The 16,625-nt window shown below is 40.6% G+C and overlaps 1 protein-coding gene across 7 annotated transcripts in view; it reads right to left on the reverse strand.

The window, feature by feature from the left end:
* Nucleotides 1-16,625, reverse strand: part of LOC147012567 (potassium channel subfamily T member 1-like) — a 116,502-nt gene that overhangs the window by 66,424 nt on the left and 33,453 nt on the right. For all 7 annotated transcript variants that reach the window (XR_015050989.1, XR_015050990.1, XR_015050992.1 and 4 more), the window contains exons 5-9: nucleotides 14,687-14,735; nucleotides 14,102-14,161; nucleotides 11,642-11,716; nucleotides 1,899-1,982; nucleotides 1,498-1,592 (exon numbers count right to left, since the gene is read on the reverse strand). Coding sequence is in view for 3 of the 7 variants with exons in the window: in XM_085853549.1 (XP_085709675.1) it covers nucleotides 1,498-1,592; nucleotides 1,899-1,982; nucleotides 11,642-11,716; nucleotides 14,102-14,161; nucleotides 14,687-14,735 (363 nt within the window). In the remaining 4 variants the exon portion in view is untranslated. The remainder of the gene's footprint in view (nucleotides 1-1,497; nucleotides 1,593-1,898; nucleotides 1,983-11,641; nucleotides 11,717-14,101; nucleotides 14,162-14,686; nucleotides 14,736-16,625) is intronic.

Raw genomic sequence — 16,625 nt, forward strand, 5'->3', positions numbered from 1 at the left:
AAAACTACATGGTGCCCTGTCATGTCCGTCTGTACGTTTGTGTTGACTTGTGATTGTGCCTGCGCCAAGGACTAGCGGTCTGGAATCGAATTGAGACCACACATGATCCAGCTCGTTTTTTGAATGCAGTGATGCTTACGGCCTCAACTACATGTTGGGGGAGAGTCTATTGCAGTCTTTGACAACACGCTGGTTCAACATTTGTTCCTCACTTCTCATCTGGACCTGCTCTTTTGCAGTTTGGATTGATGACCTCTTGTAGTGGGGTTTATTGCTTGTTGGAAGATGTGACTAGCTGGGACAGCAAGCTTTCAATTGATTAACTTGTACGCAGTGATCGTGTCACCCCTTCGACGTCTATAATGGAGCGAATGCAGATTTAGTGTCTCCGGGTGCTTCTCATAATATTGGTGACGTAGTTCTGGACCCAAGCAGGTCGCTCGCCTTTGGACTCTCTCCATTTTATTTCCATCAGCCTTGTACCGCAGGTGCCATAAGATATTTCCATTTTCCTACAGGGGACTGACCAGAGTTGTGAAAATCATCATTAGCATCCTCGGTGTAACGTGACAGGAAGTTCTCTTAACCGTCCCAAGTGTTTGCTTGGCCGTCAGGATTGTTGATGAAAGCTGAGGTCTTTGTCCATGATGATTCCTACATCTTTTTCCCAATTAACTTCCTGTAATTCAGTGTTGTTTAAATCTCAGGTGTTTGAGTTAAACCTCTCCACATGCAGAACTTTGCACTTGCTCTCATTAAAAGGTAATTGCCAAGTGCTGGACCAATTCTGTGCCTTGTTCAAGTCATCTTGCAGTGATATAAACTCGATTCATATTAGTCACCGGTCCAAAGATTTTGGTGTCATCAGCAAGTTGTACCTTCAGTTTTCATAATAAACATAATAATGAAAAATCGTTCATAGAGTGACACTTGGTGAAATGGAACGGCACTCGGTAGAGCAAATACCTCCGCCAGGCTGATTAGTTTACGTTATGTATCCCACTGACAGGTTGGATCTGAATCCGGACCTGAACCTAAATCGAATCGGCTTGTTCTTGTCACCTAACCAACTCATCCACCGAGTGTTGTCATAACTCGTCCACAACTTTTTGAGATATCATGCTATACATAGTTTTTGACCAAATCTCTCATTGGTGAAGAATCACTCAAAAAAAATTCCAGTATTTCCACCGGATCCGCATTTGGATCTTCACCAAAATTTAATCACTTCGTCCTTATCACACACCCAACATGTCCACGAAATTTCATCTGGATCCATCGACAACTTTGTGAGATACCCTGCACACAAACAAAAAAACAGACAGGGGTGACAACAAAACCTCCATCCATCGCAGATGGCGTTGGTAACTAGAGATGGTACATCGTTACCTTATGTATATGAAAACTTCATTTGTGAACTTAAAAGGTTGGCATTAAGGAGGTGAGTATTCAATACTCCCAAAGTGAGCATTGGACACGAGAACATTTGATACTCACAAGGTAAGCATTAGGCAGGCAACTGTGCAGATCAGGATGAGCACCTGGTTGTACATAGCCGAGTGAGTGCGCTGTATGGCACGGTGTAGATCGTGCTGAAACACGTGATGGCTGAGTTAGTGAGGAAGTAAGCAAGAAGGGTGAATAGGAAAGAGTAAGAAGGTAAGGGTGAGTAAGTGCTTGAATGAGAGAATGGAAGGGTGAATGCATTGGAAAGTAAGGTTTAATGGGAGGGTGAGTGAGAGGATCACTCGGCAAGTGAGTAAGGAAGTGAATGAGCAGGTGAGTAGGATGTCAATATTAAATAATCAAAAGAAAAATGATCGATTATGAGTGAGATGGAATAGCTGGAGGTAAACAGGAAGTACTGGTACAAGCATGAAAGACGAAGTGTAACTTACTATAAGGTTCTGCAATGCCACCTTCGCCAACCAACAGTTGAGGAATACAGGTATGAAAAGGTTCCTCAACTTCGGCCAGAATATCTAGAATGAGGAAATGACATGAAGGTCCAACGGAGAAACACTGCAAAGCTAAGGGTGCAGAATTGTGTCTGTTTTCCTGCACAATGTAAGGTTCAAATAACAACTTAAACACATATCTAATATATATATATATATATATATATATATATATATATATATATATATATATATATATATATATATATATATATATATATATATATATATAGCTCTTTCTCACCACTGATTCACTGACTCATCGACTCACTGATATTAAAGATCGGGACCTTCTGGTTGACATCGGAAGCTGAAATTTGGCGTGCCAATGGACATCGAAGCCGATACACAGGGAAAAATCACAGAATCATCAGACAACATCCATAAATGAAAACATAAATAAATGAAAAGAAATAAATGAACAAAAAGAGAAGAAGAAGACGTCGAGCAGAGCATAACACTTGCATAATCCATAAAACAAATTTGACCTCAACAAAAATTGGTGGTTGGATTCAATGACCAAATGTGCAAATCCTCTTCAAATTTCAAGTCAATCGGAAGAAAGTTGACAATTTTAGAAATTCAGCCAATTCAGAAATTGACGACGACTCGCTCAGGATAATTCAGGAATTTTATAGACAAGTACGTGCCCGTAAAAAAAAAATATATATATATATAAATAAATATTCAAACCGCGAGCAACAAACAACAACCACACAGGCCGTTTTTTCGCTCCCGCGTGCCCGCACGTGCGTGGCCCGGAAATTCGCATATTATTCGCAGTTACGATTATTCGCAATTTAGTTTTAATACCCAATTATTCAATTAGCGCCAACGTATTTTACCTTTTCGCAATGTTGTGGCAAGGAAAAACAAAAAGAGAAGAGAAGAGAGAGAAAAAGATGTACTTCCTGGTTCGGAGCATACCAGCACTCTGATGTTACCGAAGTCTATGCACCATCTAATATGAAAACGATCATAACTTGGGGCATTGTGTTTATCTATAAATGCGCATAAGAAATTGAGAAATTATTAGAATACACGAAGTCATCACTATCCGGAAGCCCGTACGTTGTAACCCGTAATGGGGAACGCGGCTGAGCTTCCCTTTCCCATCAGCCACGCCCACGCAACAACGTATCTTGTCATTGGTTTGGTAAATAAATGGCCATAACTTGGGAAGCACTCGTCCGATTAATATCAAACCTTGAAAAGGCACATCCTCAGGTCCCCAGCAATATACCTGGCAAGTTTCAATTAGATCAGACCACTGGTTGTCGAGAAACAGCGGTCACAGACACACACACACACACACACACACACACACACACACACACACACACACACACACACACACACAGACACACAGACACACACGCACACGCGCACACACACACACACACACACACACACACACACACACACACACACACACACACACACACACACACACACACACACACACACACACACACACACACACACACACATTGCAGGAATTATAGATAGATTTAGAAATTCAATTTTAGAAATTTTAGAAATTCTGAATTTTAGAAATTCAGAAACCACCAATAATAATTGGTGGTTGAATTTAGTCACCTGAAATACAAATCCTCTTCAAATTTCAAGTCAATCGGGTGAAAATGAGTTGAGAAATCTCACCTAAGTTGTTCACCTTTGGCCTATGTTGACCTTTTGGTCTATGTTGACCTCATGAATAATTGGCTAGTTTAATTCTGTCACCTGAAATATAAATCCTCTTCAAATTTCAAGTCAATCGGATGAAAATTGAGGATTTAAAAAATTTGACAAATTTGTTGACCTTTGGCCTCTGTTGACCTTTTGACCTCAAAGACAATAGGCTTCTTGCTTATGCCAAACTCTACCATGTGGTGAAGTATTGTGAAGATCAGTTTATAATTGTGAACTGTACGCGATAAACAGGCAGACAAACAGACAGACAGACAGACAGACAGACAGACAAACAGACAGAATAACAAAATCGACTAACCAATAGAATTGAAAATTCTTAGATTTTGCAAGTAATAAATGAAAAAAATGCCGGTGAGCGACCCGAGACAATGGGGGAAGCATGGTAATTTTGTGGACCGATGGACATAAAAGCTGATACACCAGAAAAAAAAAACTTAAATCACAGAACCATTGAAAAGTATCCATGAATGAAAATATAAAGAAATGAAAATAAATCGATGAAAAAAATAAAAGCAGGTGAGTGACCCCGAGACAATGGGGAACGCGCAGTAATTTTACGTGCCGATGGCCATCGAAGCCGACGCACCAGGAAAAATCACAGAACCATCAGAAAGCATCCATAAATGAAAATATAAAGAAATGAAAACAAACAAACAAACAAATAAATAAATGAAAAAAAAAATCAAATGCAGGTGAGTGACCCGAGACAATGGGGAAGCACGGGTCATATGCTTATACAATGTGTAAGCATACCCCGCTAGTATAGCATGTACTGTACGAGGATGTCATGTAATCTGTAACAATATCAAATGGTTACAGGAGTAAGTTTGTTGTGTATGGTAAGGATGATAGAGAGGGATGGGTTGAATGATGATAACGGGATGCAGTTAACCTCACTTATATCGATTGTCAAATGGAGTCGGATGCCCAAGATTGTATTCATTTTTACATCATTTGAAATGCTCTTGAAATCATGAATCAATGAAGGAAACTTCAATTTGACATGTGATGTGTTCCCCATTAAATGATAAAACAACACAATCTCAAATGATGTTGACACAGTATTCCAAGTTGGATTGTTTTTGGAGGAAATTTGATTTGTGTTTTATTTCTTGTTATCAACTTGAATTTCCCCAAATCGCACGAACTTGTACTCACAGATATAACTAACGTACACTGGAAGTGTGATTGTAAATGAAATGCATATATGGTGTCAACATCATGTACATTTGACTATAAATTCGGATACGTTGTTTGGCAAGCAGCGTACGCAAGAGATGGTCCTACTCTAATTAAATGTAGAGAGGGTAAGGAGGTCCTGGGAGGCTTTTGGGGTGTTTTGTACATCCACACACTGCAGACCCATGGCTCACGGAGTTTGTCGCACACCACAGAGGATGAAGACGAATCGCCGGTCCTCAGGTGGGGTGGACCCTCCTGCATGGCCTTTCCTGATTGGAGGAATCCAGGTGACGCACCATTGGCCCATGTTGCTTAGCGGCAACAGCATCCATTAGTTGAGGGCCGGTGCCATCCATTCGCTGATGATGTCATTATGCACAGGAATGGTGCATCGTTGGCTGGCACCCTGCAGACCCTGAAGCCACCACCTTGGGGGTGATGAGGGGCATGGGGGCGAGCCTATAAAGGTGATAACTCTGAGGCCGTTCCCCCTCTTCTCTTTTCTCTGGCATCACTTTGGACACTGGCATCTCAAACTCAGACACTGGCAGTGGTTTTGGCCTGTGTCTTTGGTGGCTGGGACATTTGGCCCTTGTGAGCTTCTTGCCTTCAATATGGAGCTTTTCACTGTTATATTTCATAATCACCTAGTTCTGTGTGCATTGTTGTGCTGTATACAGAAGTATGCCATTGTCAGGATGAGTTTCATTCTTGGTTAAGTTATTTTGCTTTGCATCTGTCATTTGTTTGGGATTTCATACTGTCTTTCCTGTACCAATATGATTAAATGATTATTTATTTCTGAAAGACTGCATGACGTTCAGTTCCCGCCATCTTTCCTGCACCGATGATTTATTTGGCTTGTATTCTTATCACCATCGGAGGCATAAATTAGGTAATTACTTCATCATAACCAATGCAGTTTGAGACTGCATTTGAAGAAGTAGGTGACGTAATCAATTCCGCGTTGCCTTGTCCAACTTTCGGTTCAAGCCAGCTTTCTGTGGGATTATACAATTTCTGGCGTGTACAGTTCCCGTCTACAAATACTTTAATTCTGGGAGGGGGTCAAACACACAACAATATTATGTTGCGGTTCTGCAAAACCGGCCCAAAAAATAAAATACAAATACAAGAGGGGGGAAAGAAACAGAGGGATGGGGGAGAGAGGAGGGGGGAGAAGAGTGATGATGTGGAGGGGGAAAGAGAGGAGGGAGAGGGAGCAAGGAGGAGTGGGGGGGAGAGAGGGGGTGTGAGGAGGTGGAGGGGAAAAGAGGTGGGGTTGGGGGAGTGAGCAAGGAGGGAGAATGAGGAGGGGTGGGGGAGAGAAGAAGAGGTGGAGGAGAGAGGAGGGAGGGGGAGCGAGGAGGGGTGGGGGAAGGGAAGACAGTGTGAGATGAGAGGAAGGGAAGGCAGACGTGCGGTGGAGTGTTAATTACGATTCATTCTGTCTCATCAAAATAATTCTGCATAGAATAACAGTGAAGATGGAAACAAAATAATGTCTGAAATCCATTTACGATCGGTCAACTATAAATACCACCTGCAGACAAACACTGCCTGGACTTGGCCGGAGATAAACACAGTCTGGAAACAAACACCTCCCAGAGACAAGCACCGCCCAGACATTTCAGGAGACAAACACCGCATGGAGACGCACACTGCCCAGAAACGTCCGGAGATAAACTCCCCTGCAGACACGTTCGGAGACAAACGGTGACCGTATTTGTCCAAAGACAAACACCGCCTGGATGTAAATACCGATGGATGGGTCTGGAGCCAAGCTGTTCGGAGACAAACACAGCCCAGACGCGTCCGGAGACAAACACCGCCCAGACGCGTCCAGAGACAAACACCACCCAAACGCATCCGGCGACAAACACAGCCCAGACGCGTCCAGAGACAAACACAGCCCAGACGCGTCCAGAGACAAACACAGTACAGACGCGTCCAGAGACAAACACCGCCCAGACGCGTCCGGAGACAAACACCGCCCAGACGCGTCCGGAGACAAACACCGCCCAGACGCGTACAAACAATTATTATTACTAGCAAAGTACCCGCCTGTGAGTGGGTACAGTTATCTGTTGAATGGCGTTGGTCCCATCTCGATCGGATGAAATTGAGAAATTGACGTTATCCGGTGACCTTGACCCTGTGACATTTGACCTTGACCTTGACCTTGATCCCCTTATGTCTGTTCCCAAGGATCACATATGCCAACTTTCATCTCATTCTAGCCAACGGTTTGGCCGTCTATAAAGGACAAACAAACATGAAAAATTGACGTTTTATTCAATTTATGACGTCATAACTCAAAAACCGGAAGTCGGAAGTGAATGTTGTCAATCAACTGTCATTTAATTTTAATTATCTGTCGAATGACGTTGGTCCCGTCTCGATCGGATGAAATTGAGAAATTGAAGTTACCCGGTGACCTTGACCCCTTGACCCCGTGACCTTTGACCTTAAACGTGACCCCCCTATGTCCGTTCTCATGTCCCAAGGATCACTCATGCCAAGTTTCATCTCATTCCATCCAACGGTTCAGCCGCCAATAAAGGACGAACAAACAAACAAACACACACACAAACATATTCTATCTTTTTAGTAAAGTAGATAAACAGCTTCGTGTGACGGGTGGGGAAAAAAATTTGGCTCCGTAATTTAGAAAACGTTAATATGGCAAACAGCTCGGAAATCGGGTGTTATTTCAAAACAACTCGCTCAGGATGACGGAGCACGAACCACTCACTCAGGATGATGGAGCACGAACCACTCGCTCAGGATGACTGAGCACAAACCACTCGCTCAGGATGACGGAGCACGAACCACTCGCACAAGGATAACGGAGCACGAACCATTCGCTCAGGATGACGGAGCATGAACCACTCGCTCAGGATGACAGAGCACGAACCACTCGCTCAGGATGACGGAGCACGAACCACTCGCTCAGGATGACGGAGCACGAACCACTCGCTCAGGATGACGGAGCACGAACCACTCGCTCAGGATGACGGAGCACGAACCACTCGCTCAGGATGACGGAGCACAAACCACTCACTCAGGATTACGGAGCAGGAACCACTCGCTCAGGATGACGGAGCATGAACCACTCGCTCAGGATGACGGAGCATGAACCACTTGCTCAGGATGACGGAGCAGGAACCACTCGCTCAGGATGACGGAGCACGAACCACTCACTCAGGATGACGGAGCACGAACCACTGGCTCAGGATGACAGAACACCAACCACTCACTCAGGATGACGGAGCATGAACCACTCGCTCAAGGTGATGGAGCACAAATCACTTGTTCAGGGTGACAGAGCGCAAACCATTCTCTCAGGGTGACGGAGCACGAACCACTCTGAATGACGTGGTGCGGCAAAAGTATCCGCCGTAAGTAAATTATTCACTCAGAATGACATTGCATGGTACTGCTGTCGATTATAGGGTACTCGGCAAGTGGCTTAAGCACTCAAGCAAAGACTCCAATTAAATGGTTGATAAGGAACAGCTGCCCAGGTGGTGGCTGCATATAATACCATATACGATCCCTTTAACTTTAAAGCCTGTCTTCACCACGCACGCAGCAGTTAATGAAATTAAATGAATTTGTTCAAATAATGCAAGCTTATTGTCAATAATGCAATTTTATTGTCAATAATGCAACTTTATTATAACTCAAATAACTTGAAGATTTGCTGATTAATGTAGAACAACCCTTGAGATATCGCAAAATTCAATCGCCTATGAAATAAACATTGCAGATAATCTGCCATGTTGCCTCCTCGTCTGTGCATGCATCACGTGGTACATCATTCGCGGTTCACGCAAACATTATAACTTTATTATAAAACGTCTGTTTTTCACAAGATTTGCTTTGATTCCCTGGAGAGCACCTCACGAAACCTCCGAAAATATAGATCTGGCAGATGCTATGGATAAGCAGTCCCTCTGGGGACAGGGCACGAGGTCGAGCAGTGAATGCATTAAATCATACATTGCAAATTGAAGGTGACAAAAACGGGTTGGGAGTAATTGAAAGCGGGGTTTTTTTTAATCCTTTGCATGCTGCGGTCGCAGATATGTGATGAGAAAAAAAAAATTGAAAGTTTTTTTTTTTTTGGTCATTTGTCCAGCTTTTTTTGCAAATACCACTTGAAAGTCAGTCCTATGAAAAAAATTAATGAAGCAACAGAACCATGCGGTAAACAATGCAGAACACAAAGGGTTAACTAAACGCAGTAAAAACACTTCGATATGTTGACTAATCAGTATTGATAAGGAGGTTCCAAGTAAGGCAAACATACCATACATATATACTGTACATACATACATCCTGGACACACAAGCATACTGTATGTACATACGCACGTACATACATACATACATACATACATACATACATACATCCACAACATTTCTCAAACAAAGAACATTTCTTGAACTTGTATTTACCTTTTTCGTTTCCAGTTGTCCCTGTGATGTGTGATGTCACATTTACCGCCAATACCATCCCCACAATGAAGAGCAGTGTTGCCTGGTTTATAGAGACCAAGTGATGATAAATGGTGATGAATGCTGTATGATGATCTTGACAAATCTTGATAATACTTTGAGAAATGTTCGTTCATTCACAAGCATCAAACCCATTTCATTCATTTTATTTATTTATCATGGTTTGAATTTGGAATGGTAATTTGTGGACATCCTGTATAAGAATAAAAACAATCCAAATCAAGTCCAACCATTCAAAATACTCGAAAGTACTGATCAATATCACAGTAAGAAGTCGAAGAGCGAATTGGAAAGCAAATAGGCTTATCGATTGTTTCTGGGTGACAACAAATGGTAGACGAGAAGAAGTGATGCGTACAGATGAGGATTGAAGTAATTGGGTCAGGTGGGTGAAGCTCATGACGTCATCCAGCCAATAAAGTCAGAGGAGAGCGAACGGTACCTTGCATATCGGATAGAGATTGCCACAGATCTGTCACTCTGTGTGTGAATCCATGCGAGTGGAATGGAAGCTAAACATCGCGTTTTTGAAATTGTTCATACTTTCCATCCAATATGGGTTTTAATGATATTAAAACAGGTCCGCAGGTTTAAAGAAAAAAAAACGGGTCAAATCCACAAAATATGGGTCACAAGATTCAATCATATAGCTCAATGAAGCTGGTTAATTTTGGCACATTCCTAAAGAAATTTGTTCACTCAATATAATTCTTCAACCAGTAGAAAACGATAAGTTTAATGCTTTGGAAATTTCACATTTTCTTGTGAATGTATGGAGGATGAAGGAACATAACCTTGCTTGCTTAAAGTAAATCGGCTTAATTATAATACTCGTTATTCCTTTAAAATTTAAATTATCAGATTTCACTCCAGATTTCGACACTAATTTAGTCCGGACGATATCGGATCCTCAAAACCGAAATAATATTTTGAGTATGTGCTTTAATTCGCCCGTGAGAGTCGATTGTGGAAAATCGTATCATGTAATGCATTAAATCGCTCCAAGCTTTTAAATTGAAAACTATCGCACTTACAAAAGCAATGCAGAAAGTGATTTGCAGCTATGATGAACAGGCATTCGATAATATGAGCAAGGAAAGTGAAAAAAAAAACTTTGTCATTAAGAAATCATTACGGCCTGATGCATGTCAAGGCGTGCTTGAGAAGGCCAAAAAACATAGTGGCTTCAGACCCCAGCGAAGTTACCTAGGATACGCCTTAAGAACCCAAAGAGCAAGGTGGACAAGGATGCGCCTGATAAAGGATATAATTAAATAATGACGTTAATTATCTTCAAAAGGGGTGTTTTAATTAACCCAAACACCCAATTTTCACTCTTGCACTTCCTTGGAGTTCCCTTGGTATGCATGCAAAGTTTCAGGATGCAAGGTTTTATGGCTTTGTAGTTATGAAGGACACACACGCACGCACGCACGCACGCACGCACGCACGCACACACACACACACCTTTTTATTTGTATACTGTAGAATATATGTATATATATATATATATATATATATATATATATATATATATATATATATATATATATATTCCACTGAATTAATACACCAGGGGGTTGACTCAGCCTGTCATCCTTCCGAGGTCGGCAAAATGAGTACCAGTGCACTGGGCCGGTGTATACCCTGGTTAAAATAGGTGTACCATATCCCTGTGTCGTAAGAGGCGACCAGGGTTGCGTCAGGAAGGGCATCCGGCGTAAAACATGTGCCAAATCACTATGCGGATCATACGGATGATCCGCTATGGCGACCCCGAACGGGAGCAGCCAAAAGAAGAAGAAGAAGATATATATATATATACATATATATATATATATATATATATATATATATATATATATATATATATATATATATGTGCACAGACCAGACACTCTGACAGGATAAAGCAGAGGTGGTGTATTTCTCTTTGAGCTGTCTTGTTTGGGTTCAATTCCTGACCAGATTCTAAACTGTTGGACTTGTGCTTTGATGGTCGGGCATTACATCCCAAAGTGCTGCGTTCCTCGGATGGAAATTAAGCTCAGTGTCTCATATTCTGGCATTAGATGGAAGATGTTAATGATCCAAAGCTATCTTCTGTCCATTGATCTCCAGTTAATTGCACTCCGTTATTGAGAATGAGTGAAGTTAGGCATTTGTGAAGAGGATTGCATGTGGATGTGTGAGAATTTTATCAGAAGATGTGGTGAACAAAATGGTGAATGGGTATATGGTGTTGAAAAGGGAAAGTTTTCTGACCGTGATGATGAAGGGCCCAGAGATAAAGACTTCCAGCATCAATGAAACACTGAGGATCTGTTCCCAAACATTACCCTATTGAAAAAGTAGAATAGGTGTTAAAAGGACAGAAAATTTACTTTTCTTATATGAGAGCCATTTGAAACAATGACTCAGGAAGATAGCTGTTCATTCATTAATTGCTCAGCCATTGAAACTATGACTGTGAGATAAACACAGACAGACACACAATTACAAAAAAGAGAGACTTGGCCAATACTGTCAATATTTAAGTCTTAATTATTCAGTCTTCTCTGTTAATAAAAAAAAATTTACACCAATAACAATGCTTTGATGTTGGTAAATATCCTCTGTTTATAACAAAAAGGTTTACACCAATAACAATGCTTTATTGTTTGTAAATCTTCTCTGTTATTAAGAAAAAGGTTTACATCAATAACAATCACTTTGTGGTTAGAAAATATTCTCTGCTTATAACAAAAAGGTTTACACCAATAACAATCACTCTGTGGTTCGTAAATCTTCTCTGCTTATAATAAAAAATATTTACACCAATAACAATGCTTTGTTGTTAGTAAATCTTCTCTGTTTATAAGAAAAAGGTTTACTCCAAATAACAATGCTTTTCTGGAAGTAAATCTTCTCTGTTTATAATAAAAATATTTACACCAATAACAATACTTTATTGTTTGTAAATCTTCTCTGTTAATAAGAAAAAGGTTTACACCAATAACAATGCTTTTCTGTTCGTAAATCTTCTCTGTTTATAATAAAAATATTTACACCAATAACAATGCTTTGTTGATAGTTAATCTTCTCTGTTAATAAGAAAAAGGTTTACACCAATAACAATCACTTTATTGTTTGTAAATCTTCTCTGTTTATAACAAAAATGTTTACACCAATAACAATGCTTTTCTGTTAGTAAATCTTCTCTGTGTATAATAAAAAGTTTTACACCAATAACAATGCTTTGTTGCTAGTAAATCTTCTCTGTGAATAACAAAAAGGTTTACACCAATAACAATACTTTATTGTTTGTAAATCTTCTCTGTTAATAACAAAAAGGTTTACACCAATAACAATGCTTTTCTGTTAGTAAATCTTCTCTGTTAATAATAAAAAGATTTACACCAATAACAATGCTTTGTTGTTCGTAAATCTTCATTGTTAATAATAAAAAGGTTTACACCAATAACAATGCTTTGTTGTTTGTAAATCTTCACTGTTAATAATAAAAAGGTTTACACCAAAAACAATACGTTGTTGTTTGTAAATCTTCACTGTTAATAATAAAAAGATTTACACCAATAACATTGCTTTTCTGTTAGTAAATCTTCTCTGTTAATAATAAAAAGGTTTACACCAATAACAATGTTTTGTTGTTAGTAAATCTTCACTGTTAATAATACAAAGGTTTACACCAAAAACAATACTTTGTTGTTAGTAAATCTTCTCTGTTAATAATAAAAAGGTTTACACCAATAACAATGTTTTGTTGTTAGTAAATCTTCACTGTTAATAATACAAAGGTTTACACCAAAAACAATACTTTATTGTTTGTAAATCTTCTCTGTTAATAATAAAAAGGTTTACACCAATAACAATGCTTTGTTGTTCGTAAATCTTCCCTGTTAATAATAAAAAGGTTTACACCAAAAACAATACTTTGTTGTTAGTAAATATTCTCTGTTAGTAACAAAAGGGTTAACATCAATAACAATGCTTTTGTGATAGTAACAAAAAGGTTTTCACCAATAACAATGATTTGTTGTTTGTAAATATTCTCTGTTCGTAACAAAAAGCAGCAGCTTGTGCCAAAGCCCCAGCAGTTGTTGACTTTTCTGTCTATTTTGCTAAATCCCTGCACGTGATGACAGTGAGAGGCCATTCATTCAAAATGGTGGCTTGCAGTGAAACATGTTTAAAGGAAAGAGTGGTGATCAAAATCCTTATAGCTGGACAATCGAGCCAGCATAAATTTACCCTGACATGGTAAATGTGTATCGATGCCTATGATGTGAGACACTCGGTTAGCCATTTATAACATTAGCTGGATCTTTTAAAATAGCATTCCTCAGTTAAAACGACATGTTCCATAAAACTGTGTGCATGTCTCTGTAATAACATTGGAAGGGATATTAAATTGTGTAAAAGCGAAACAACATGCTCTTCCATAGCACTCAAGCAGGGCCGTGTCATGCTAAGTACTCAGATATTTATTATAATGGTGGATACAAAGACGTTTCCATGACAACAAAGAAAATAATGCATAAAACCTAAAATCTTAATGATTTCAAATTTAACAATCGATAAGCTTTTATCAGCCTGTTTATGGAAATCCTCAAGGCAGCACCAAGCTAAGCTCTCACGTAGTTGGACATACTGAATATAAATAAAGATAAACAAAGAGTTATTATATAGACATGCAGTGTAATTGTAAATGAAGAACAGACTGACTTTGTAGTTGAGGTAATTGAACAGCAAGGTTTCCAAAATGCTAATCAAAGCCAGCACCACCTGCCAAGTCACAAACAACCATGAAAATTCACACGTAACATTATCACTCAGAAATCACCGTGACAAAGTTGGCCATTTAAGGTTCAAATAACACCAAGGCATAACAGAAGCATCGCCAAGTTGTTATTTCGATATTACTGCCGTGGTGCCAGGTTGCATTCTGGTTGCATCACCACGTGAATCTAAAAGGATTGGATGCGATGCCCAAACTCTTATTCTGGTGCTGATTGGACAGGCCAAAGCACATCGTCTTCATAATGGATGCCAAAAGGCATTCGTGCAATCTACTTGAATGTGGTTGTACAACCAAAATGGCCCCGTTTATAATCAAACAAAGGTCATTGTGCACTGGAACTCTGGCTAATTTCAATATTCCTGTCTTAGGTTGATCACACGACACAACCCTTGGAAGTTTAGCAGTCAGGTTTGCAATAACTGGTACAGCAGTGTATATAATAACTGGTACGAAGCATGGAATCCGCACAATATAGTGTGGAAACCATGCAGCAGGAAGTTTATGCTCACCTGGCATGCCCAGAGAGGGGTGCTGCGATTCACCCAAACGATCGGACCCCTGAAAGAGATGGAGGACGAATCTCAAACGAGGAACCCTCGTTTTCAACATAATTGGGATTATTGTTTTAACCTAGTGTTTTCTTTTTAACACATAAAACTACACAATAAGGAAACTTGCAATACACTAATTTCATTTACACAAGCTATGCGGTTTATGAAAAAACTTCAAGATGGGATGAAAAATTACAAATCAACAGTGAAATGGAAATAATCAAACAGACAACTGTGAATGTGGACTGATCATGATGAACTGAGTGAGATGACTAATGCCTCATTCATACCAGGTTGAGAACCATTCTCACCGAGTGCCATCGCACATAATCCCCACCTCCTTCCCCCAAACTACTCCTTTAACGTGGATGTGGAGACTCAATACACCCGCTGCAAACGAGGTATAAAATGTCCTTTACCGTATTGCCAGCCTTTAGGCCAGGGAAGCTGTCGGAAATAATTGTCCACCTGTGCTCTGTACTCCAGACTACCATACGTAATCACGTTTCCAGCTTTGTCAGCCAACCTCATGATGTGGTTTACTGTTTTTTACTTGATTTTTGGTGTACATAATCGAGGCTTGTGGAAGAGCTAGTACATTGAACGGAGCAGGACATAACAGACAAAAACAGGATGCAGAAGACGCATACATTGAGTGGACAAGATGGATACAGAAGGAAACTCCAATGAGGGAAAATTTGAAAATTGGAAGGAGGAGGGATTTGGGTTGGGTTAATGAGGGTGAAAAATATCATGGATTAGGATTGGGGACGATCTGAGATGGTGGTGAACAACTCTCTTGAGACCTGGAGGGAAGAGTGAGATTGAAGAGGATGTGGAAGTTGATTCTACAGGTGGGGAAAAAGAGGAATAAATGAGTGGAGGTGAACAGTGATCCTGGATTTAGGTAGTTTTATCAGAATGAGGTTGATGGTGGACCATGTGTGCCCTGCAGAAACCTGGAGGGGGGGCAGTGGGGGGGGGACAAAGCACGGAAAGAACAGAGGATGCAAGACTAGAAAGGAAGTGGTAGAAGACAAAGAGACTACTGACCTGCGTGCGATGGCAAAGTGATAGACCCAAAGACTCAGCTTCAGTTAAGGAGATTACAATAATTGTAAAGGTCTTGGTTTCCACAGCGTCACGCTAAGCAAGATGTGAGGCAGGGGAGCCAGCCCCGAGGGGAGAGCAGCACTCCATCAAGCTGCGGATGAAGGCTTTCTAGGTGGATAGCAGTTCAGATGTGCCAAGGAAGGACTTTGTATGATGGAGGATGCCCTGTCGGCAGCTGGCTTTGGAGGCCAATGTTGATGTGGTTTCCCCCAGAAAGATCATGACTGATAGTGAGACCCAAGAGTTTGAATGACTGAACTTCCTCAAAAGGATTGTTAAGAAAGAAGATAGGAGAGTTTGCCAGATGGTCCTTTCAGAGAGAGATAGTGAGAGTGTGAGATTAGTCAGGATTAAAAGACATATTCCAAGTGTTTGACCAAATTGTGATTTTGTCAAGGTCTGAAGAAAGGGAAAAGGCTGCAGTCCACCTGCCTGAAGGATGAGAGATGTCAAGACAGAGGGTGGAATCATCAGCAAATACATAAAGAGGATTGTCCAGAGAGTCAGAGACATCATTGATGAAGATCAGGGAGAGCACTGGGCCCAGAACACTCCCCTGGGGCACTCCAGCCTTGATAGGAGATGAGATGAAAGGATTCCGTTGAGTGTCACACATTGGCTATGAGAGTAGAAGTCGGTAAGCCATATGTGGAGTAAGCTGATTGGTCTGTCGTTGAGTGGATGTTTTTTTTTCACTTTTTTCTGCAATGCTGTGTTGTTAGCGGAATTCCAAGTAGACGGAAGATGACCTTGTGCAAATGACAGGGTGAAAAAGGGCAGAGAG

This window comes from Eptatretus burgeri, chromosome 14 (assembly GCF_056783735.1).
Source record: "Eptatretus burgeri isolate ZD-2024b chromosome 14, Ebu_testis_v1, whole genome shotgun sequence".
NCBI lineage: Eukaryota > Metazoa > Chordata > Myxini > Myxiniformes > Myxinidae > Eptatretus > Eptatretus burgeri.